A 26,222-nucleotide genomic window follows, 5' to 3' on the forward strand; every position below is an offset into this window, starting at 1 on the left:
GCTAGGCAAACACTCTACCACTAGGTCACACTCCTAGCCACCCCCGCTTTTTTGGGGGGTCAATCATGGGGCTTGAACTCTAGGCCTGGTTGTTGTGGTGCTGTTCCTGAGCTCTTTAGCTCAAGGCAAATGCTCTACCACTTGAACCACAGTGTTACTGTGTTCTGGCTGACTTTGAATGGAAATTCTCAGATTTCAGCCTGTTGAGTAGCTAGGATTATAGGCATGAGCCACTGGCGTCCATTTCCTTTTTTTTTTTTTTTTTTTTTGCCAGTCCTGGGCTTGAGCTCAGGGCCTGAGCACTGTCCTTGGACTTTCTCAAGGCTAGAGCTCTACCACTTGAGCCTCATCACCACTTCCGGCTTTTTTCTATGTATGTGGTACCGAGGAATTGAACCCGGGTCTTCATGCATGCTAGGCAAGCACTTTAACCACTAGGCCAAACTCCTGGCCCCCCCCCTTTTTTTTTTAATTGTATGTGTGCCAATACTGGCACACAGCTCTGTTGTGTGCTTTTTCACTCCAGGCTGGCATACTACCACTTGAGCTATATCTTCACATCAGCTTTTTGTTGTGACTTAAATGGAGATAAAATCTCATGGACTTTTCTGTCCAGGCTGGTTTCAAAACAGAATCCTCAGATTTTACTTAGCCCCTTGAGTAGCCAGGGTTCCAGGCATGAGCCATCAGTAAGAAGTCAAAACATCAGCATGCTTGAATACATGAATCTCAATCTAGCCAGTGACTATGACAAAACCTGGGCTAAAACAATAAAACCTGAACTAATTAACTAAGGATCTTTTTAAATAATAGATTTAAAAATAAATGATAAAAAGTGACTTCATCTAAGCTTCTAAGATGAAGCAAAAGTTTCCACCTAGATTTACTAGGAGAAATCAGGTAAACCTTCATCCTTTTGATTCTCTGCCCAGAAACTTTATTTTATTTGTGTAAGGCTCATTTTCTGATTTGAAAAGCAAGTATACCTTAAAAACTTCTCAGAATTTTGAGAACTAAAGTTTTTATTTTCTTTCATTTTTTCCTTAGTCCTTCCTTTCTTCCTTCCTTCCTTCCTTCCTTCCCCCCCCAATCCTGGGAGTGAATTTAGGGCCTAAACATTGTCCCTGAGCTTTTATTCTTCGAAGCTAGCACTCTACCACTCGGATCGCAGATCCACTTTCAGCTTTTTGGTAGTTAATTGGAGATAAGAGTCCCATAGACTTTCCTGCCTGGTCTGACTTTGAACCACAATTCTGAGATCTCAGTCTCTTGAGTAGCCCAGCTTTTTTTTCCTTTTTGTAGTGCTTGGGGTGAACACAAAGTGTTGTTCTTGCTAGGTAAATTGAAGACTTTATTACTGAAGTATTATTTCCACACTACTGAATTCTTTGTTTTCTAGCTCCTCCTTTTATGTTTAAAACAGAGACTTTGGGATTTGAAGCACTTAAAGATCTTTATGAAACTCCAAATGAAGATTAAATGCAGGTTTGCAAGAGCTAAAAATCTGGATTCTATACATGTTGAGATCCTCTAGAATCCATCTTAAAATGCCGATTGTGGCTGGGGGAGTGTAGCCTAGCGGTAGAATGCTCGCCTAGTATGCACAAAGCCCTGGGTTTGATTCCTCTGTACCACATACTCAGAAAAATCTGGAAGTATTGCTGTGGCTCAAGTGGCAGAGTCTTAAGCAAAGAGTCCAAGGACAGTGGCCAGGCCTGGATTTCAAGTCCCAGGACTGGCAAAAAAAAAAATGCTTATTGTTGTTGATATTGTTGGTAAGAAGGAACAGAAGATAACTACACTACTTTAATTTTTATCCAACTCATTAATTCACTACTTTCAAAATAATCTATAAAAAAAGAAATCCTCCCTTTGCCACATAATCTGTTTTGGTGATGTTCCTGGGATTGATTCATTTAATCATGAATTATCACCACTTTTAAGAGTGGGGCTAGGAAAAAAAAAAGAGTGGGACTAGGTTTTACTTAAAGCAGTATTGTAGATTGACATAAGCACAAATGTTTTTCTCCCCATGATCTTTTACATGGTTTGAAGCGAGCAGTGGCAAGAAAGTCTGTAATCCTTAGATCTCAGCCTCCTGAAAAACTAGGATTGCAGGTGTGACTCACCAGTGCTTGGATTGCTACTCATCTTTCCAAGATTAAAAAAATAAGACCCTGAGTTCGAGCACCAGTGTTGTAAAAATAAGTAAATAAATAAATATGATCTCCAAACAATTTACATTAGAATTTATCCTTTTCAGTGGTAATTACAAACTGTTTATCATTTACATTGTCTGGTCTTTAATATAAAAAATAGTGTATGTGTGAAGGCTAGGATTATAATGTTTTAATAAAGTTTACCAAAAGAAAATTCCAATAATTTTTTTGCTAAAATTCAAAAGGCATTTTCACAGGGCAGGGGTGGGCAGGCTCATCCTGTCTGACTGCTGTTCTCTAGGCGCAGAGATGTTGAGAAGATCATTTCCACTAAGGCAGACGGAGAGCAATTAATGCCTTAATGGAAGTGTAATTAGCCCTAGAGGTCTTTGCTGTGGCAACCCTTCAGAAGGAGAATGACAGATTTGAATCTCACACTTAACTCTTTCTAGTTTCCACAGTCCCTCACTTACCAGAATGTGTCCTCAGGTGCCCTGTGAGTGCGTCTCTCCTTTGGCAGGCATAGTTGCAAAGGTGACACTTATAAGGTTTTTCCCCTGTGTGCAACTTAATGTGGCGGAGGAGGTTACCTTTCTGAGTAAAAGATGCCCCACACTGGTTACACTGGAATGGGCGTTCACCTTTAGAAAAGACAAAAAAAAAAAAAAAAAAAGGTCACCAGGTGAGTGGAAAAGCCATCTACACAGATTAGAAATCTTTGGATGGCTTTACCCTTAGTGAGAACCCCTGGGAACTTACAGTTGCACTGTGAAGGGGAAGACTTCACATATGGAAACTTCCTCCAGAAGATAAAGAGCTCCCACTCAGCAAGGCTATTCTAGGTACTGTCTTGTCTTAAATCGGAGCAAAGAAACAACAGCAGCTCTAGAGGAGCTATAATTTTCATATCACTTGACACTCGTTTTGTCCAAAATTTCCCTTGACAAAAGACTCAAACTCAAATCTGTTCTTTTTTTTTTAAAGCTCTGTGACAGGGACTTGAACTCGATACCTGATGCTTTTGCCTGTTGGCTGGCACTCTACCAAATGAACCATGCCTCCAACCCTTCAAACTGAAGTCTTTTTTTTTGGTCGATTGTGGGGCTTGAACTCTGGGCTGGACATTGTCCATGAGCTCTTCAGCTCAAGGCTACAGCCCTACCCCTTGAGCCACAGTGCCACTTCTGGTTTTCTAGGTTTTTCTAATGGTTAATTGGAGATAAGTTTCATGAACTTCCTCTTCTTCTCCTTCTTCTCCTCCCTCTTCTCCTCCCTCTTCTTCTTCCCCCTCCTCTTCTTCTTCCCCCTCCTCTTCTTCTTCCTCTTCCTTCTCCTCTCCTCCTCCTCCTCTTCCTCCTCTTCCTCTTCCTCCTCCTCCTCTTCCTCCTCCTCCTCCTTCTTCTTCCTGGGGCTTGAACACAAGACCTGGACGCTTTCTCTAAGCTTCTTTTGCTTAAGCCTAGCACTCGACTACTTGAGTCACAATACCACTTCCAGCTTTTTTTGTGTATGAGATAATGAAGAATTGAACCTAGGGCTTTGTGCATGCTAGGCAAGCACTCTACCACTAGGCCATGCTCCCAGCCCCAGAAATGCTTCCCCCCCTCCCAATCCTGGGATTTGAACTCAGGGGCTGGGCACTGTCCCTGAGCTTCTTTTGCTCAAGGCTAGCACTCTGCCACTTGAGCCACAGCACCACTTCTGGCTTTTTTGTGTGTGTATATGGTTCTGGGGAATCGACCCAGGGCTTCGGGCATGCTAGGCAAACACTCTACTACTAGGCCAAACTCCCGGCCCAGAAATGCTTCTTTTTAAGAATCTTCATATCTTATGTCAGACAGAATCTATCTGTTCAGTGGGATCATTGCTTATATGCCTTCCTAGGTTGCCTTATTGTCTGAAGATAGATTCTTTTAATGGGATTTAAACTCAGGGCCTCATGCCTTCTTAGCCATGTGAGCCACTGAGCCAACATGGACTTTTTTGAGATAAGATCTCACTTTATGCCCAGGTCAGCTTAGACTGCCATCCTACTTGTGTTTCCTCACATAGCTGGGATTACAAGTGTGGGCCACCATGCCTGAACACTCTGGGATGGAAAGCAGGCACAGCCCACCACATCCAGACATCCAGACATCCATTGAGAGGGAGCCTCACAAACTTTTTGCCCAGTATAGCCCCAACTTTGATGCCCCAATTAACATTAACCCCCACCTCACACACATATACACTAAGTAGCTAGGATTAAAGGCTTGAGTCATTCTACCTGGATGATGATATATTCTTCAAAACTGGTAATAAAAAAATCCTCTCATCGACCAAACTTGAACTCCAAAAAAGAGATTTTGCTTTTAATTTTAAAATGTCACACAAAAACACAAGAAAGAAGCAAATCATACAATTTAACTCCTACTTACTAACCAAAGAAAAAGTATTTGGCTGACCTAGAATACCATGCTCTCCAGTTTTTGTTTTTATTAATAGCATTTGCAATATGTTTGCCAAATGCATGGTGATGCAGAAATAAAAACAAATGGCAATGCAGAGAGGGAGAGATGTAGCAGAATGATAAAAAAGATCAGGAGAGACAATTCAAAGCCCCAAATTCTACAATGTCACTCCTCTCATAGGTGCATTAGGTGCATTTTCAGAAGGATGCAAAAAGTGGGGGGACTATTTACCCGTGTGGCTCCGCTTATGAACCATTAAGACATTGAAGCTAATGCAGGACAGTCCACACACATCACAGTTCAACTTGCCACTCGCCGGCCTACTGTTGTCATAGGCGACAACGTGCCGCTCCAGCTTGATGTTCTCATAGTCACTGTAGTCTCTTGCATAGCTGTATGGAATGTCAGGCTCTTCTGCATTTCCCATGGGCTCTGGCTTTAAAATATTTTCATCTCTCTCATTGTATTCATCTTTTACTTTCATTGAGTCATCTGCCGGCAAGAAATGCAAAAGAAAAATCATGACTGTATTGGAAGCTTTGAAAGCAGCTCCCAAATTAAAGAGTCACAACTGACAATTAGATACTAATCAGGTGAACAGAATGTTATGTTGTCCATCCACAAAACAAGGAAATACTATTAGGGTCATCGTTCATCATTTAAATTCAGAATCACAGAGGAAGACACACATAAACATGGAGTTTTCAGCTATGCAGAAATTAGACGTGACAGGTTTTACCTATGACTGCTCAGAGATCATGAAACAAACATTTTGAGCAACTTGTCCCCATACTGGGGGGAGAAGGAAGATTCTCAGATCTACAACTTTGGTTGTTGTTAAAAAGGCAAGGTGATATGTCCTTAGGTTTCAAGGAGAAAATAACATTTGAATCCTTTAATTACATAAATTTCAGCCACCAAAATTGAGAGTTGAACAGATAGTGGGCGTTTTCTGAGTTTCAAAGCCATGCCTTGTTTCTGCCCCTTCCATGTATCTGACCTGCTAAACCTCATCTTATCTTCCTGTTGGTCTTGGAACTGATAAACATACAGCACTGAATGAAGAAGAAGCCCTCAGAACAAGCAAAATAGTGTTGAGAAAGATAAAAAAAAAGAAGTAATTCTCTAATACAAATAAGGAGCCACTTCCCTCAATAAGTAAACTTGGCATAATCTAAGCAAAGATACCTGTACTCAAGCTAAAGAAGAATAAGCTTAAAACCCTAGAACTGATAGTAGGAATGGATAGGAAAGACTGGCTTACTCAAGTGAGTTGAGTGACCTGGTGTCGTTTTATGTGTGTGTATGCAGGTTTGCCCTGGGACTTGAAGTTAGGGCCTGGGTGTTGTACCTAAGCTTTTTTTGCTCAAGGCTAGCTAACACTCTACACTTGAGCCACAGCTCTGCTTCTGGCCTTTTTTTCCTTCCTTCCTTTCCTTTTTTCTTTCCTTCTTTCTTTTTCTTTCATCCTTCTTTCTTCCTTTATTCTTCTTTCTTCTTTTCCTTTATTTCTCCCTTTCTTTTCTTTCTTTTTTGGTAGTTTATTAGAGATAATTGGAGATAAGAATGTCAGGGACTTGCCTGTCCCAGCTAGCTTTGAACCACAATCTCAGCATCCTGAGTAGCTAAGATTATAGGTATGAGCCACCAGTGCCAGGCTGAAGGCAAAATTTTGTACAAACACCAACAATACCTCAAGATGTATCTGATACTATAATAAGCACCATAAGGGATTTTTTGTTTGCCAGTCCTTAGGCTTGAACTCGGGGCCTGAGCACTGTCCTTGGACTTTCTCAAGGCTAGAGCTCTATCACTTGAGCCACAGCACCACTTTAGGCTTTCTCTATGTATGTGGTACCGAGGAATCAAACCCAGGTCTTTGTGCATGCTAGGCAAGCACTCTTACCACTAGGCCAAACTCCCAGCCCCATAAGAGATTTTTAACACATAAAATACATTTTCTAAATGCTTATTCTTTCAAATATTCGTTCTTGAGGAATTGGAAGTTGTTCTTTCCCATGAAGAATTAAAGGTCCATGGAACTTAGGGCAATAGGGAATTTGGAAATCATCTGAGACCCTCTTGTGTCTCAGATGAGAAAACAAGGGAACAGAGATGATTTCAGAGATCTATCCAAGTGTACACAGCCAGTTATGAGTGGAGGTGTGATCACAGTGCTAGGTTTAATCTTGAACTATTAGTTTCTTGGATTTTACTTCATATTTTAGTACAAAAAGTCAAAGCAGCTTTTTTTTAAAGTTAATTTTAATGTCATAAGGTAATTACCCCTCGTTTTTCTCCCACTTTCCTTTCCCTCCCCCTCTTAAAGTAGCTTTTTTTTTTTTTTTAAACCAACTGTATTCCACACCCTCTCACTGGAGTAAATGTTAAAACCCAAAACATTTTAACAAAGAGAGGAGAGAGAGAGAGATAAAAAAAAAAAAAAAAAAAAAAACGACATCCCTTCCAAAACATATCAGAAGTGTCACTGGTGTTGCCACACAGGAGGAAGTACCCCTGCAGCTGGGCTTGACTTGCTACCTTCAACCCCAGTTTCAATTTTCACTTCTATCAAGGTTACCTTTCATCTATATCAACTGTGTTTGCTCAATCGAGCAAGACAGGGTCTAACCACCAACAGTGGAACCATGGCGCTAACACTGTTCTCTGCTCACCACATTTCATGGTTCACAACTTCATGCTCTTGGCTGGTGGAGTTGGAGGGCTGCAGGATGAGCCCAACCCAAACCAAATTTATCCATCTCGAGGTAGCTGGGTTTTATGTAAATTGATGAGTCCTGTTTGGGAAGAGGTTCATTTTCTTCTTTGGTCTTGCCTATTTTCAGATAGGATTTGTTGCCCTTGATTTTTCCTTCCTTTTCTTCCCTCCCTTCTTTCCTTCGTTCATTCGTTCCTTTCTTCCTTTTCTACTTCTCCTCCACCACATCCTTTTTTTTTTTTTCCTTCGTTTTTGTGCTAGTGCTGGGGCTGGATGTCAAGGCCTGGGCACTGAACTTTTTTGCTCAAGGCTTACACTCTACCACTTGAGCCCCAGCTCTGCTTCCAACTTGTTGGAAATTCATTGGAGATAAGAGTCTCATGGACTTTCCTGTCTGTGCTGACTTTGAACCACAATCACAGCCCTCAGCTTCCTGAGTAGTTTAGGTTTACAGATGTGAGCCACCAGCAACTGGCTTGCTTTTTTTTTTTTTTAAGAGAAAAATGCACCTGAGGCCTGTACCCTCTGGTCTTCCTCCATCACTCCAGCTGTGGGTGATATCCCACCAAAGCTTGAGTGCTCTTCAGTTTGCATGTAGGTGTTAAAAAGAACCTCAACGGAAAACTTCAGCTATTGAAAATCAAAAAGAAAAACAAAACAACACAGTAGATTGAAAGGGACAACACAAATGACCCCCTTCATTTTGATTAGAAAACATGAAGACACTCACACTTAGGTAATTCCATGATCAATGAATTTTTCTTTTTCTTTCTTTCTTTCTTTCTTTCTTTCTTTCTTTCTTTCTTTCTTTCTTTCTTCCTTTCCTTCATTTTGCCAGTCCTGGGTTTTGAACTCAGGGCCTTGGCACTGTCTTTGAACACTTTTTGCTCAAGGCTAGCACTCTGCCACTTGAGCCACATCACCACTTCTGGCTTTTTCTGTGTATGTGGTACCAAGCAACAGAATCTAGGGCTTTGTGAGTGCTAGGTAAGCACTCTACCACTAGGCTAAATTCCCAATCCTCATCGAATTTCTTTAAAAACCAACAAAACCAACAAACAAACAAAAAACATAGCTGGGACACAGTGGCTCTCGGCTGTAATACTAGCTACTCAGGAGCACTGTGATCTGAGGATCATGGTTAAAGCCTTAAGACTCTTATCTCCAATTAATCACTAGAAAAACGGGAAGGGAGGGTATGACTCAAGGGTAGGGCGGTAGCCTTAAGCTGAAGAGCTCAGGGACAGTGTCTAGGCCCAGAGTTTAAGCCCCACGATTTCTCCCACCACCCAAAGAAAAACAACCTAGTTTATGTGTATGTATGTCTTTCTGAAAACAGGGCAGAATTGTGGCTTCAGTGGTCTAACCTAGAATTTAATACTATTCCAACCCGATCAGGATCAAATCTGGGCTTAGTATTTTAGGACTTGGCCAAAGCATGAGAAAGACAGAATTGGAGAGCTGGACATAAGAGTCACATGGACAGAATATTAGAGGAGACCCTTGAATGACTGGACCCAAAAGTTTCCTTGCTTGTTTACCAGATAAACAGCTTAGATGACTTTTCTGCACCATGAAGGGAAACAGCCTCATATCATAAGATACCCAAACTTACCTTCTTTCAGCATTCCTTTCCTTAATAGCATTCCTTACTACAAAGGCCATGTATGTTTACCAGCCTTTATTATACATGAAAGTCCTTGGGATCTGGCCTCTGCCTTCATAACTCACAGAGTTTCAGCTCCTAAAGATCTTCAATAATGTCCTGATTCTCAAGTCCAATGCCTTTTTGTGAACCATTTCAATTTCCCTGCCTGTCTGTGACTCTGCTGGCTACCATACTAGTTCTTCTAGACTCCCATTTCTTCATTGAAATTGTGCTTTCTTTCTTTCGTTATGATCGATCTACCTAGCTTCTTTTCCTCCTCTCCTTTCCTCCTTCTTCCTACTTCATAAGCACTGTCCTTAACTGTCTTCCCCCCTCTTCCCACTTCTTCTATGGTAAATCCATCCGTGTGTGTGTGTGTGTGTGTGTGTGTGTGTGTGTGTGTGTGTGTGTGTGTGTGTGTGTGTACCAGTACTGGGGCTTAAACTCAAACTGGGTACTATCTCTTTGGCTTTTCATTCAAGGCTGATGCTCTACTACTTGAGCCACAGCTCTACTTTTGTTTTCTTTTTCTTTTTTTGCTAGTTAATTGGAGATAAGCCTTTCCTGCCCAGGCTAGCTTTGAACCATAATGATCCTCAGATTTTAGCCTTTTGAGTAGCTAGGATTACAGGCATGAGGCATTGGTACCCAGCTGATTATGTGGTTTTCAGACAGAAAGTTGGGAGCTTTCACTTTGGATCTACTGATCTAGGGAAGAGGACTGGAAATAAAAACATTTAAAAACACTCTCTACATAAACTTTAAGAATAATGGGATCTGAGACCATTGTTCTGGACTTTTGCACAGTGTTCTTCATTAAGAACCAGTAAATTCTTGGTAAAGGAATGGACCTGGGCATTCACCTCCTGACTGGTCTTCAGTGCACACAGCCTTTATGATACCACCTCCCCTTGTGAGACTAACCGTTCTGTAGCAATAAACCCTGTTGAGAAGCTCTCCATGTTTTAATCTTGCTTATAGAATAAAGTCCAAACTCCTCAGTGTCTAGAACCTGCCCCATGCCTACTTGACTATCTCATTTCTCAATCCTCTGTGATCTCCTTTTTCTCTAATCCTAGAGTCTTGTTACTCAAAGTGAGGTCCTTGGATCCAGCATCCCCTGGGAGCTTGTTAGAAATATAGGCACTCAGGCCTCAACCCAGACCAGGATGCTCCAAACCTGTTCTCTGTCTTCCCCTTCCACCACACTCATGTTCTACTTCAACCTCCAGATGTAGAATAAATGCTGTTTCTTTCGGGCCTCCTTGACACTTGCAACTAGAAATAAAATTCAGTTTCTTTGTTCTCACCCTTTATATTTAGCAAGATGAAAGTTAACTTTTACAGATTCATCTTTGTATAGTTGGTATGTCTATAAAATGTTGCACGTAAAGCCACTAATATTTTCTTGTTGATTTACATTATGCACTTACTGTATGTCAACATTTTTCACTAGTTTTCAGTTGGCAAAGTTTTTCAGCCCTTAAATTATTTACTGAAGGCCCCAAATCATGAAGATCTGGCAATAGATATTTGACTATATACTTAAAGAAATGCCACATAGTATACCAAAGCATTGGTAAACCAAATGAAATGCTCGTCATATGAATAATCTCCCACTACATTCTAATCTTATAATAAATACATGCAATTTGAATCCACGTTTAAAAGGCCATCAAGAATCTTCCTAGACACTAGCGAAAATTAATTTCTTAAGTCAGGTGGTGGGTCTGTAGGTGCTTGTAATTACAGTTGCCTTTTTTCTGTGTATGATCTATGATTTCATAATAAAACATGTTAAAGACTTCCTAAGTAAATTTTATTTTTTTATAATTGACCTTGCGGAGAAAAGAACAGAGCAAACCACAAATTGCTGATAAAGGTAATTGGTATACACTCCCAGAGGGAAGAAAAGATGTCTAAATTGAATCTAACCCATAGGAAATTGGATTAAACTAAACTTCGTTCCAAAGGAGCTGCTCTGGGGTACAATTGTTCCCATCTTTGGCTCTGTTGTGAAAGTCTCTTAGGAAGATGACACACACTAACACACACACCCCCCAGAGAGAATTTTGTAGGCTGAAGAGAACAAAGGTTTGGCTCACTGGGGCTGATACACATGGTTTCATTTCCTGGGGTGATGGTTATCACATGAAAGGCTTGCACTCCAGAGTAGACATTTTTTGGTTTCACCTGAGACATTGCAAAAACAATGGGTCCTGGAAAGGATCCAACATCTAAATCCTTCAGGGGCAATAGCAGTCTCAGCCAACTGTGCCTCAGTTTGTTTTTACAAGCACATAAAATGCTCGGCTGGAGAGAAGAACCTATCACAGATACAAAAAGCACAAGCATCTCGGGAGCTTTGGGTAGCATGTTGTTACTAAGAACTTCCTCCTAGTCAAAAAAAAAAAAAAAAAAAAAAAGAGCTTCTGAATTTCTATCCTGAGCTAGGAGGTCTCAGAATCCATCTCCAGGAAGGACAGAGTGTGAAGTTAATAGCCTCAGGTTTGCCGGGGATATTATGGGAGGGACAAGGCAGAGGCTGTTAGACAGGGAAGACACAAATGGGTGATGTTGTTTAAGTGTTTTACAAGGATTGGGGGTCATAACCATGAAATCCTCAGCACGTGCAAAAGTCAACTGGATAACAAAGAAGCTTAATCATCTTAATGTGGCATTTTAATGATGCCACTGATTTGCTATGCCAATTCAGAGATAATGAGGCCCTAATGCTACAGATGTTCAGCCAGGCTAAAAGAAAAGGGGGGGGGGCGACTTTTCTAGCATGCCATTTTCTAACTATCCAATTAAACAAATTGTGAAAGCATCTAAATAGTTTACCAGGTTTTGACAGCTGTTAATAGGATTTAGAAGCTTGGAGCACTAAAGAGCAAAATGGGAGATAGATGTATTGTAGGTTGTGTCTATAGAATTCACTGCTATCACACAATCCAGCCCGACAGATGAACCAGTGCAGATTCCCTTATAAAATTAATGTCTGTATTTTCCTACAATGGTCTCTTTGTATTAGGAACAAGAGCACAGACAGGATGGGTCATTTTCATTTTCTAATTCACATTTTTATGTGCAGAAAGAGAGAGAGAGAGAGAGGAGAGAGAGAGGGAGGGAAAGAGGAAAACCTAGATTATATTGAGAACTAGTGGATGTAGGGTTTAATATCTGTTAATTAGTAAAATTATAAGGTGCCAATGAAAACTAAATTTCTACTCACTGATGCATAGGATCTCTCTTGTGTCCTTTTCCTTTTAAGACTTAAAATGATAGAGGGTTATTCATTTTTTAAATTATGAAAAACTACAAAAGGTAGATCAGGCTAAAAGGAGAAACAATATTAATACCTCAGTAGTAAAGAGGTAAGAGATAGCAAGTTTGGATAATATTTAGTTGGCTTAAGTTAAAACGTGTTCTCATCAGACTTTTAAATTTCCTATAAAGACTCCAACCTGGTAATGAGTAAATCACACCATTTCAGATTCAAGAGCACTATAATGAGAAAACAGCTAAAAGGGATTTTACCAATGATATTAATCTATGAAAATAAAGTATTTATTGGCATAGCAAAAATAATCGTGTTAAGCAATTTCACTGAAAGTCTTTGCTTTGCCACTAGAACAAGAAATAACTACTTTATCTTTTTATTTTGTATTTTTGGCAGTATGAGGGTTTGAATTCAGGGCTTTGGGTTCCTATGTAGGTGGATCTATCTGTGTGGGCTAACCTTGAGCCACTGTTCTGTGATCCACCCTTGTTCAGGAAGAGAAATTACTACTTGTAATAACAGAACTACAGTGCACATTACTATGGATAAGATCCCAGCTACTCAGCTAAGCCATGGAATGTCATGGAATCAAGTACAATTGTGCGTGTGTGTGTGTGTTGGTCCTAGGGCTTGAACTCAGGGCCTGGGCACTGTCCTTTAGCCTTTTCCACTCAAGGCTAGTATCCTCCCACTTGAGCTACAGCTACTTCCAGGTTTTTATTAGTTAATTGGAGATATGAAGGTAGTGGACTTTTCTGCCCAAACTAGCTTTGAATCATTATCTTCAGAGATCAGACTCCTCAGTAACTAGGATTACAGATGTGAGACATAGGTGTCTGGCTCCAAGTGCAATTTTTTTTTTTGGTTGGCTGTGGGACTTGAACTCTGGGGGTGGGGGTTGTCCTTGAGCTCTTCAGCTCAAGTCTACCACCCTACCCCTCGAGCCACAGCACCACTTCCAGTTTTCTAGTGGTTACTTGGAGATAGAGTCTCTCCCACTTTGGTGCCCAGGCTGGCTTTGAACCGTGATCTTCAGATCTCAGCTTTCTGAGTAGCTAGGATTACAGGCATGAGCCACTGCGCCTAGCTCCAGGTACAATTTTTAACCTCAAGTAGTAAAATCTGAAGAAAATGATGAATGAAAGTCCCTGCTAAATCATAAAGTGATCTATAAGTATGAAATTTGGTTTCATTTATGTCCATTGTAAAGGTTTCTTCAATGGAGTTTGAACTCAGTATTTATTACTTACTAGGCAGGTATTATAACACTTGAGCTATACCTCCAATCCTGCAATCTATTTTTCTTTTTCTTTTTAACAAAAATAGCACCCATGAAGAAGTTTAAAGTGTGTTAAAATATAATTTTCAGAAAAGTTCAAAAAGTGTCACCCACATATAATTAAGTTAACTATGATATGAACATTCTGGCTGTCACAATATCACATTCAGGACCAAAAAGAAGAAACAAAAATGTCTTCCATCTTCAGAGCAGGAGTAGTTCTTACTGTTTATTGTCTATGTCATGACAATTAACACGTTTATATCCCATATACGTCAGGAGTGTCTTCAAAGCAGAGACCATGTTTTAACAGCACAATAGCATATATGTCCCCAGAACCTGTCTGAAGGCTCAGTTACTTTAAGCATTGAATAAATGAATGAATAAACTTCTTGGAATACCTGAACCTACTTACTAAAAATGACCACACCTAGGGAAAAAGTAGTAAATCAATTAGAACATGATATCAACAACATATCCCCAATTTGTCTATAACGATATATGGCATGTAGAGTTTCTCCTTATAATACAACAGAAGGCACAAACTCCACTGTGATGACCAGTTTTCCAGCTGACCTTTTGTTTTATTTTGTTTTGTGATAGGGTCTCCCTATGTAGCCCAGGTTGGTTTCCAATTTGCCATTCTCCTGCTTCTGTCTCCTGAGTGCCAGAATTAGAACATTAGACTCCATGTCCACATGACTTCCAGATGGCTTCCTTGCCTCTGTGGTCTGGCTTCTGCCCCTCCAACTCAATCACTTTGCAATGGGATAATCCCTTAGCTTTTTCACTCAAGGCTGGTGAAAATAGTTGTCTTACACTGACTCCAGTTCAGTACATACATCCCTTTATATCAGACAAGACAGGAAGCCTAAAGATCATTCCCAAACTAACCTTTTTGTATGTGTGCTGATACTGAGTTTTTGTTTTGGTTATGTTTTGTTTGTTTTTTTTTTTTTTTTTGCTAGTCCTGGAGCTTGAACTCAGGGCCTGGGTGCTGTCTCTGAGCTTCTTTTCATTCAAGGTTAGCACTCTGCCACTCTGCCACTTGAGCCACAGTGCCACTTCTGGCTTTTCCTGTTTATGCGGCACTGAGGAATCCAACTTAGGGCTTCCTGCATGTTAGGCAAGCACTCTACCACTAAGCCACATTCCCAGCCCTGGCACTGGATTTTGAACTCAGGGCTTGGGTCCTGTCTCTGAACTATCTTTTTTTTTTTTTTGCCAGTCCTGGGCCTTGAACTCAGGGCCTGAACACTAACCTTGGGCTTTCTCAAGACTAGCGCTCTACCACTGGAGCCACAGCACCATTTCCAGCTTTTTCTATATATGTGGTACCGAGGAACCAAATCCGGGTCTTTGTACCTGCTAGGCAAGCACTCTTACCACTAGGCCAAACTCCAGGCCCTCTGAACTTTTTTTGTTTAAAGCTTCTGCTCTATCATTTGAATCACAACTCCACTCCCAGCTTTTTGCTGATTAATTGGACATAAGCATCTCATAGACTTTTCTGCCCAGGATGGCCTCAAATCATGATCCTAGGACCCTAGCCTCCTAAGTAGCCAGGAGTACAGGCATGAGTCACTGGAGCCTGACCCGAAGCTCTGCTTTTTGATCCTCTTCTTTGCTGCAGTCCTTACTGGTTCTTCTATTCCTTTGTCCCCTGTTTATTTCTTCCATGTACTCCTTTTTCTCCATCTCCTAGTTCTGAATGGTTCCTGGGGGCCTGTTTCTTGAATTGTTTCCCTCTTCTCTTTACAGTCTCTCCTGATGAAACTTTTTATTGCTGATGACTCTCAAGTCTGTTTCCAGTCGACCTCTCTGCTAAGCCCCAGGCAGACACATTCAACCACTTCCTGGTTCCCTACACTTGTTTCACAATCAACAAGTTGCAAATTCACTCAATATCTTTCTCCTTCTTTCCAAATTTGTTCATTCTATCATGGTCCCATTTCCCCATAGAACTACATAGAACTGCTGCATGCCAATGTCTTATACCTTATTCTGCCTGCACCCTCAACATTAAATATTCTGCTTGTTGTAGAGCTCCGTGTCTGCTGAACCAAACAAACAGAAGGAAAGAAAGGAAAAAAGGTGAGAAGAAAGTGAGGAAGGAGTGAACAATTGTTTTGTTCTTTGCCTCAAGTACAAAATTAGGGTTGATGATGTTTTTAAAAATTGCACAGATTGCAATTTTGCCTAAAGCTAGCACATTAGCTCAGAGTGCAGAAAAACAATAAATTGTATTTTTAACTGAAACTACACCAATCAGACCCAAAGGGTATACAAGGCTTTCAGAAGAGGGAAGAAGTATAAGAATTCAAAATTAGAAGATTCTTTTTTCTTTTTAACATTAAACTGACTGAAATAAAATATGTAAAAATACTATACAATTTACCATCTGCAACATATTATTTGGACATCAGCACTATCTGCTTCCTTTCCCTTACCCTCTGGTTTTCAAATAGGGACAAGACAGGAATGTTCATGGGTCTCTTATCTCCAAAAGCCAAAAGTGAAAAAGCTAAGCGACAGCGCCTGGACCCTGAGTTCAAGCTCCAATATGGTACACACACAAAAACTGAATAGTGGGACAAGAGTTTAGAGAAATATAGGGAAAAACTCAGCACTATTTTTAAGTGAATATGTACCATTAAAAGCACACGTAGGGGCTGGGAGTTTGGCCTAGTGGTTAAAGTGCTTGCTTAGCATGCATGAAGACCCGGGTTCGATTCCTCCGTACCACATACATAGAAAAAAGCCGGAAGTGGTGCTGAGGCTCAAGTGGTAGAGCTCTAGCCTTGAGAAAGTCCAAGGACAGTGCTCAGGCCCTGAGCTCAAGCCCAGGACTGGTAAAAAATAAATAAATAAATAAAAAATAAAAGCACACGTAGGAATAAGCTATCTTGTCATCATTGGAACTATGTTGTGAGGTATAACTGCTGAAACTGTAGGCAAAATATTATCTAGCAGGAAAAAGAAACACTAGGGTGGAATCTAGCCAACAAACTGTGGAGTATACATACTTCTTCTATTTCCAGTGACAAATTCTAATGATCACACATAGAGATATTTCTACTAATTGCAATCAAATAATAAATAGAATGGAGACTGATCATTACAAGGAAGGGATGCTATAGAATTGAAATCTTGCACAATTTCTAGAGCTTACCAACTAGATGAACCTAGCAAGTCACTTGACCTCTGTGAATTTTCTCATTTGGGCAAAGATAACATCTTATGGAATTGTTCAGTAATGAAATGAAGCAAAATAAACATGTACATGGGACTGGGAGTCTGGCCTAGTAGTAGAGTGCCTGCCTAGCATGCACAAAGACCAGGGTTTGATTCCTCAGTACCACATACTTAGAAAAAGCTGGAAGTGGTGCTGTTGTTCAAGTTGTAGAGCTCTAGCCTTGAGAAAAGCCCAAGGACAGTGCTCAGACCCTGAATTCAAGCCCCATGACTGGCAAAAAAATAAAAGTATATCCCCTAGCATAATAGTTGACATATAATACGTTCACAACCCCAAGTTAGACAAAGATTTCTTAGTTATGACACCATCCCACAATGCAATAATAAAACAAGTAACCCAATCAAAAACACCCACAAACCATGTGAATTGGCATTTCACCAAAGAAATTATACAAATGGATATCAGGCCAATGAAAACATACTTGACACCATCAATCATTTAGAGAAATGCAAATTAAAATCACAATGAGATACTACTTTATACCTGCTAATGGTATAGAAGGGTTACCTTTAATAGATACACAATAATGCATCTTGGAGAGGATTTGTTGAAATAGGAAACTCATGTGTTGGGAACGTAAAATGGTACACCCAACTAGAAAATGTGGTAGGCAGCTTTCTAGAAAGGTTCCCAGTGATCTCAGCTTCCTAGAATCCATGATTCCTAGAAGGTTACTGCCTTCTCCTTTTGAGTCCAGGCTGGATCTAAGCAGCAGAACTTGGCAAAGATGATAGGGGAGCTCACTTCTATGTTAGGTTCCAAAAGTCTGTGATTTGGATTTTATTCATATCCTCCATATCCTCTTTCCTGGTGTGTGTGTATATGTGTGTGTGTGTGTGTGTGTGTGTGTGTGTGTGTGTGTGTGTCTGATACAGAAGCTGGATGGTCTAAATGTCAAAGAACTAGATGCAGTATCCAGCCAATCTCTGGTGTGGAATTCCGGCTTCAGTCTAAAAATCCTTAGAACCACATTAACAATGACCTTGAGTGAGTTTGGAGCAGTTTGGAGGGAGATAGAAGGATTACTTCCCCGTGGAGAAATACAATGCAGGTCAACGTCTATATCATAGTCCTGGGAGACATTCAGAATCAGAGTATGTTGAGCCCATATTTCCAGGATAACCCATTTGCATTAAGATGTTAAGATCTGGGCTAATTTTTCCTTATTGACATCAATTAGTTGTACAGCAGGTTTTGTTTTAATAAATTCATTTACATATACAATACTCCTGATCACAATCATCCTTTACAGGATGATTTTCAGTAACTTTGCAGTAACTTTTCAAACAACTGGTAACCAAATAGGAAGTTTCTTACAAGAATTAAACATAAATTTACCATACAACTCTGCAATTCTATTCCTAAGTATCTACTCAAAAAAAGTTTGTTCATGTAGACTTGTATTAAAATATTCAGCAACAGCATTATTCATAAGAGCAAAAAAAGATAAATAATCTGAATGTCCATCAACTGGTTAAAAAAAAAATCAGCTCGTTTGCTTCCTAAGGCTGGAAGTAAGAATGATGAATGATTGCAGTCAGGTACAAAGGGGCTTTTGAGGATGATAGACAATCATTAAACATTTAGAGGTATGCAAATTATAACCAGATTAATAATTTTTTCAAGAAGTCTTAACAAATGAAAATCAGACTGATAGCTAGCTACCAGCCATATAGAAACATCATGACAAATGTGTATTTTTTTGTTTGTTGGTTTTTAATTTTTAATTTCAGTCATTTGTGGGGCTGGGCACTGTCCCTGAGCTCTTCAGATCAAGGCTAGCGCTCTACCACTTGAGTCACAGCGCCACTTCTGGTTTTCTGGCAGTTAATTGGAGATAGAGTCCTCATGGACTTTCGTGCCCAGGCTGGCTTTGAATGGTGACCCTCAGATCTCAGCCTCCTGAGTAGGTAAGATTGCAGCCGTGAGCCACCGGTGCCCAGCCCTTCCTTACAATACTTTTTGATTTTATAGATGATGCTCTCTGTCTCAGTTTCTATTTGCGTGGCTAGGCTATGAGTACTAATTGGTGGGCACATCCCTGACCTACAAAGCAGCAGTTGCATAACACATGTGGGGAAGTCCTATGAAAGTCTGCCTAAGGTTGTGAGACTTTAGTTCTCTCATAAGACAAAAGCACACACAAAAAATTATCTTTTCCATATGGTTTTAGAGAAAGAACTAGTAAAACCTGAAGAACTAGAACTGCAAAATCAAGTGGATGGTAAGTAAAGAATAGTCATATAAAACTGCCAGAGATGGTCTGGGCTGCATGCCATAAAGAAAGGTAATAAATGCCTCTGCCTGTTGTCCCAGCTTCAAGGGAAGTGCAAATAGGAGGATCAACATCCAGGCTAGCCTAGGCATAAGTGTGAGATCTTATTTTAAAAAATAATAAAAGCAAAAACATTAGGGGAGAGTGACTGGGAATGTAGCTTAGTAGTAGAGTGCTTGCCTTGCATGCACAAAAAGCCTGGGTTCGGCTACTCAGTACCACATAAACAGAAAAGGCCAGAAATGATGGTGTGGCTCAAGTGATAAGAGTCCTGGCCTTGAGCAAAAGAAGTTCAGGGACAGTGCACCAGCCCTGAGGTCAAGCTCCAGGATTGGCAAAAGGTCTGGGGATATGGTTCAAGGAGTAGAATGCCTATCTGGCAGGCATAAGACCTGAATTCAAATCCCAGAACTACTAAAAGAGAAGGGATGGGGGAGGGAAAAAGGAGGGAGTGGGAAGAAATGAAAAAATAGGAAGGGAGGGAGGAAGAGGGGGGAGTATAAAGGAATATATCAAGTTATTTCCAAATTTTAGTGGCTAGGAAGCATGGCCACCAACCTGGACTAACTTAGAAGAAGCTCATCAAAAGCTATTCTGAGTTAGGTGTGATGATACATGCCTGCAATCCTGGTGACGCAGGAGGTTGAGGGAGGTGGATTATAAATTGGAGGCCAGTGGGCTGGGAATGTGGCTTAACAGTAGAGTGCTTGCCTAGCATGCATGAAGCTCTGTGTTTGATTCCTCAGTACTACATAAACAAACAAACAAGTGGTAGAGTGCTAGTGTTGGGCAGGGTCTGAGGCTCAAAGTCAGAGCCCAGGCACTGAGTTCAAGCCTTGGGACCAGCAATGAATGGATGGATGGATGGATAAATAAATAAATAAATTGGAGGCCAGTGTGAACTACATAGTCAATGTTTTGATTAAAAAAAAAAATAGGGGGGCCGGGAGTTTGGCTTAGTGGTAGAGTGCTTGCCTAGCATGCACGAAGACCCAGGTTCGATTCCTCGGTACCACATGCATAGAAAAAAGCTGGAAGTGGTGCTGAGGCTCAAGCCTTGAGAAAGTCCAAGGACAGGGCTCAGGCCCTGAGCTCAAGCCCAGGACTGGCAAAAAAAAAAAAAAAAAAATAGGGGCCGGGAGTTTGGCCTAGTGGTAGAGTGCTTTGTGTAGCATGCACGAAGACCCGGGCTCGATTCCTTGGTACCACATACATAGAAAAAAGCCAAAAGTGGTGCTGAGGCTCAAGTGGTAGAGCTCTAGCCTTGAGAAAAATCCAAGGACAGTGCTCAGGCCCTGAGCTCAAGCCCAGGATTGGCAAAAAAAAAAAAAAAATAGGACTGAGAGTTTGGCCTAGTGGTAGAGTGCTTGCATGGCATGCACCTGGATTCGATTTCTTGGTACCACATACATAGAAAAGGCCAGAAATGGTGCTGTGGCTCAAGTGGCTCTAGCCTTGAGAAAGCCCAAGGATAGTGCTCAGGCCCTGAGTTCAATCCCCAGGACTGGCGGAAAAGAAAAAAAAATAGCCAAGCGCGGTGGCTCACGCTTGTAATCCTAGCTACTCAGGAGGCTGAGATCTGAGGATCAAGGTTCAAAGCCAACCCAGGCACTAAAGGATCTGAGACTTATCGCCAATTAGCCTCTAGAAAATGGGAAATGGGGCTTGGCTGAAGGGTAGGGCCTTGAGCTGAAGAGCATAGGGACAGTGCCCAGGAAGAGTTCAAGCCCCATGACCCATCAAAAAAAAAAAAAAAAAAAGAGCCAGGTGAGGTGGCACACACCTGTAATCCTAGCTACTCAGGAGACTAAGATCTGAGGATCATGGTTCAAAGCCAGCTATCCCGGGCACTAAAGACTGTGAGACTCTTATCTCCCATTAACCACTAGAAAACCAGAAATGGGGCTGTGGTTTAAGGGGTAGGGCAGTAGCCTTGAGCTGAAGAGCTCAGGGACAATGCCCAGGCATAGAGTTCAAGCCTCAGGACTGAAGGAAAGAAAAAAAAGACTAGAGGCATAGCTCTAGAGGTATAGTGGTAGGATGCTTCTGTATCAAATGGGAGAGCTTGTACTACCAAAACAAACAAACAAAACAAAACAAAACAAGAAAAACCTTAGCCTGGTACAATAGCATATGTCTAAAACCCTAGCTATTCAGCAACCTAAAATTGGGAGGATAACAATTTGAGGCCCCCCTAGACAAAGAGTTTAAAAGACTCCCCTCTTAACCAATAAAAGCTGAGTATGTTGTAGCAAGCCTGCCTTGATAATTATGTGGGAAGTGTAAATAGGAGGATCATAGGCTAGGCCAAGGAAATAAAAGCAAGATTCTATTCAAAAAGTAACTGACTAGGGACATGGAGAATCTGGTAGACTGCCTATAAAGCAAGTACAAAGCCATGAGTTCAAACCCCAGTACTGCATAAGAAAACAAATCCCCTATTTTCTCCAGGGCTGCTATGCACTTCTTTGGTACCAATGGAAAACAAAAGACATGACTGGATTTCTGCTTCTGTAGGCACAGGTGCAGAAAGGGCTGATACTAACAAATCTTGTCGGTATCTTTAATGCCACCAGACTGACGAATGTAGTGAAATATCTATCATGATCCCATTTTTACTTCTTCACTTTGACATAATTAACATATCTATTATGGGGAAGGTCACAAATTATTTTTAATTATTAAACCGTCGGTCTCCATATGTTACTGTTTAGACAGCATCACCCCCCACTGCAGAATATAGTTTTCAAGATTGTCACTCTGCAACCTCAAATCTAGATCCAACTGCAGTCAGTGAAAGCAGATTTCAACCAGGCAGCTAAATGAGGAAACATCTGGAAGTACTACTCACTATGGGAAAGGTCACATGTTAAATCCAGATAATCTTGTTTATTGGTGTTTGAAGGTTATACACCAAGGGCTGGATTACCAAGGTCTTCCTTTAGGCCCGGCTCTGACATCTTCATTCATCTGCTCTGTGTGTGTGTGTGTGTGTGTGTGTGTGTGTGTGTGTGTGTGTGTGTGTGTACGTGTGCATGAGTGTGCTTGGGGGGGAGGCGAAGGAGAAAGAAAGGGAGAGAGAGAAAGGGAGATAGAGAGGGAGACTTTAAAACCTCAAAACTTAAAACTGCCTCATTGTTAGTCAATTTTCCAAACTCTGAGTCTGAATAGTATGTTAACCCATTGAGAGATCTCTGATTAAATGCTGGAAGAAACCACAAACCAAAGCTGTCAAGGGGAGGATACCTATTCTTTTAAAAAACTGTTTTCCAATAGCGAGAGCCAAAGGGTGACATTGCCCAAAAAGGAATGTACTCTTTATTTGACTTAAGCAACTGTAGTCCTTCTGTATATCATCTTTCTTTCTTTTCTTTTCCTTTCTCTCTCTCTTTCTTATTTCTTTGCCAGCCCTGGAGCTTGAATTCAGAGCCCAGGAACTGTCCTTGAGCTTTCTCAACCACTTGAGCCACAGCACTATGGTTTTTTTCGGTGTATGTGGTACCAAGTAATCAAACCCAGGGATTCATGCATTGATAGGCAAGCACTCTACTACTAGGCCACATTCCCAGCCCTTTACATCACCATTAAAACAATGATTTAAAAATAAATTTAGCCAGGTGTGGTGGCTCATGCCTGTAATCCTAGCTACTCAAGAGGCTGAGATCTAAGGATCAAGGTTCAAAGCCAACCAAGGCACTAAAGAACATGAGACTCTTATCTCCAATTAATCAAAAATGGCACCCAGGCCCACTGGTAGCCTTGAGCCGAAGAGCTCAGGGACAGTGCTCAACCCAGAGTTCAAGCCCACAACTAACAAAGAAGAAGGAGGAGGAGGGGGAGGAGGAGGAGAAGGAGGAGAAGGAGGAGAAGGAGGAGAAGGAGAAGAAGGAGGAGAAGTTATTTAAGCTGTTTTCTAAGAGTTCATCCAGCATTTTTTCCAGTTCTGGGGTTTCAACTCAGAGACTGGGCTCTATCCCTGAGCCTCTCTGTACTCAAGGCTAATTTGAATCACAGCACCACTTCCAGCTTTCACTGTGTATATGGTACCAAGGAATGGAACCCTGGCTTTCATGCATGCTAGGCAGGCACTCTACCACTAGGCCATGCTCCTGGTTTTGGTTTTCTTTTTGTTGTTGCAGCACTAGGGCTTGAACTCAGGACCTAGGGCTCTTGCTCAGCTAGGCCAGTGCTCTATTACTAAGTGACATCCCAGTCCTTGTAACTTTAATCAGGACCTCATGAGTCAGGTTAAGTCTTCAGTCCAGTGGAATGCTGGAAAACATGTAATAGTCAACTCAGGTCCGGGAAGGGCTTATTTGTAGCTTGCTTCTTTGGTGGCATAAATATTCACCATGGCCCAATTTCAAGCTACTAGTGTGAAATGAGCCAGCTGATAAAATTCTTAGAAATTTAACAAGTGACTATGAGCTGGCTCTGGCCCACCAAAGGGACTCTCCTGGTCTCCCTCAGCAGGGTGCCGTATGTGGTTAGCACACTGTACCAGGGCTTACAATGGCCCGGTCACCATGACTAGTGCCAAACTTCATTGGAGCCCAGAATTCACATGGCAAGAGCAGCTGCTGTTGAGAGTCAGCATGTGCCTGTGGGTGTCTCCTGAGCTTGTTAATCTGACTGGAAGGTGGCGCCAAGACTACTGTTCCACAGACAAAAGCAAAGAAAAGGGAAAACTTTCCAAGGATCCTTTCCGTAGAGTGGCAGACCTATGTTGCTTGAACCATTTCAGCTGCCCAAATGTGTGCTTATACTTTCCTTTTGGTTCATTATGCTACACAACTTGGTTTAAAAATAAAATTTAAAGATGATGTTGTCGTCGTTGCTTTTGAAAGAATCAAGGACTAGGATCGCTCTAGAAAAAAGTTCTTGAGACCTTCATCTCTACCACAAAACTTAGGTGTGGTGGCATGTACCTGTCATCCCAAATTTTAGGGAAGCATAAGTAGGAGGATTATTTATAGCTCTGATTGAGCAACAAGTGAGACTCTATCTGAAAATAATTCAAATACCCAGGTACTGGTGGCTTATGCCTGTAATCCTAGCTACTAAGAAGCCTAAGATCTGAGGATCAGGGTTCAAAGCCAGCCCACATAGGAAAGTCCATGAGACTTTTTTTGTGTGTGTCTGGGTTGTAGGGCTTGAACTAGGCCTGGGCGCTGTCCCTGAGCTCTTCAATCCAAGGCTACCACCCTACCCTTGAGCCAAGCCCCACTTCCCATTTTCTAGAGGTTAACTGGAGATAAGAGCCTCAGGTCCTTTTGTGCCTGGGCTGGCTTTGAACCTTGATCCCCAGATCTCTGCCTTCTGAGTAGCTAGGACTACAGGCATGAGCCACCACTGACAATGAGACTCTTATCTCTAATTAACTACCAGAAAACTGGAACTGGCTCAAAGTGGTAGAGTGGTAGCCTAAAAAGCTCAGGGAGAGTGCCCAGACCCTCAGTTCAAGCCCCATAACCAACCCCCCCCCAAAACAAAGCAAACAACAAAAAAGGTCTGAGGGCATGGCTTAAGTGGTAGAGTGCCTGCCAGGTAAATGCAAGGCCCTGAGTTCAATGCTACCAAAAAAAAAAGATTCATCTTCTGGGTTTTATCACCAATAGAACTTACCCCATTTGACACAGTAGAGGCTGTAACACACTCTGCCCAAGGTAAGAGCACACAGAAATCCCCTGTGAGTGAACTTCTGCAGCCATGCAGGGCTGATTTTGTAAGATAACCCCTGCATCCCATGAGCGATGTGGCCTTGATCTGGGCTTGAGAGATGTCATATTTTGATAAAAAACGGCACTTCCTTTTGAAGCACATATTTGCATGATCTGAGCAGTACCACTGGAACCTCAGTGAGTACTGAGGCGTAGCTGACTTGGTCTCTCCCAGCCTACTCCAGCCACTCCCCTCCCCCACATCTAAACATAACGTAATTAGCATCCATAAACCACGAATGTGGCTTGTGTTTTTGCCTTTCAGAAGCCTCAAAAGTAATTTGTACATCTTCTAAGCACGAAACAGTTAAAGACCTCAAAAGAAATTTAAAAATATATATGCTATGGAAACCTACTGAAGATGGAAGCTGTATTTTCTAAGGGGAGGGGAATATTATTTTTTTCAGCAAATTTATTAATTAAAGTTCTTATCTTTGATCCAAATATCTACAACTCACAAGGTATCACAAAGGAGAAAACTCAAGGCCTTTCAGCAAATTATAAAATTCAACTTTTCTCACCTGGGAGTTTAGTCTAGTGGCAGAGTGCTTGCTGAGCATGCACGAAGACCCGGGTTCAATTCATCGGTACCACATATGTAGAAAAAAGCCAGAAGTGGTGCTGTAGCTCAAATGGTAGAGTGCTAGCCTTGAGAAAGCCTAAGGACAGTGCTCAAGCCCTGAGCTCAAGGCCCAGGACTGGAAAAAAATTTTTTTTTCAACTTTTCTCATGGAACTAAAAGAAGAACCATAACTTTTTCTTTTTCTTTCTTTTTTATTTTATTTATTTATTTTTTTTGCCAGTCCTGGGGCCCGAACTCAGGGCCTGAGCACTGTCCTTGGGCTTTTTCAAAGCTGGAGCTCTACCACTTGAGTCACAGTACCACTTCGGCTTTTTCTATATATGTGGTACCAAGGAATTGAACCCCGATCTTCATGTATGCTAGGCAGGCACTCAACTACTAGGCCAAACTCCAGGCCCCTCATAACTTTTATAAGAAAGAAGTAATTAAGGAATTACATGGATATATTACAATCATACAATTAAATGAAAAGAAATCTATTTCACCAAGTATATCAGGTATATTTGATGTTCAGTTGCAAAGTCACAAGCTGAAAGAGGTTTGGTACGTTCAATAATGTCCCACCAAAAATTCAGAATGTGCCTTTATTCAGAAACAGGATCTTTGTAAATGTAATTAGTTAAGATGAGGTCATACTAGATTATTTTGGGCCCTGATTGCAAGGAATCTTTGTAAGAGCAGAGGTCATACAAGGATACACAGGGAAGAAAATGACATAACAGGAGCTGGAAATTTAGCCGAGTAGTAGAGTACTTGCCTACCATGCACAAAGATCCAGGTTTGATTCCTCAGTACCACATACATGGAAAAAAACAGAAGTGGTGCCATGGCTCAAGTGGTAGACTTTAGT

The 26,222-nt window shown here is 41.3% G+C and overlaps 1 protein-coding gene across 1 annotated transcript in view; it reads right to left on the reverse strand.

Moving 5' to 3' along the window:
* Ikzf3 (IKAROS family zinc finger 3) overlaps nt 1-26,222 on the reverse strand; it is a 74,472-nt gene that overhangs the window by 26,591 nt on the left and 21,659 nt on the right. Inside the window, exons 4-5 of the mRNA XM_090350776.1 lie at nt 4,841-5,101; nt 2,633-2,800 (exon numbers count right to left, since the gene is read on the reverse strand). Coding sequence (XP_090206902.1) covers nt 2,633-2,800; nt 4,841-5,101 — 429 coding nt within the window. The remainder of the gene's footprint in view (nt 1-2,632; nt 2,801-4,840; nt 5,102-26,222) is intronic.

The sequence above is a fragment of the Megascapheus bottae genome, chromosome 17 (genome assembly GCF_031878675.1).
Source record: "Megascapheus bottae isolate mThoBot1 chromosome 17, mThoBot2.hap1, whole genome shotgun sequence".
Taxonomy (NCBI): Eukaryota; Metazoa; Chordata; class Mammalia; order Rodentia; family Geomyidae; genus Megascapheus; species Megascapheus bottae.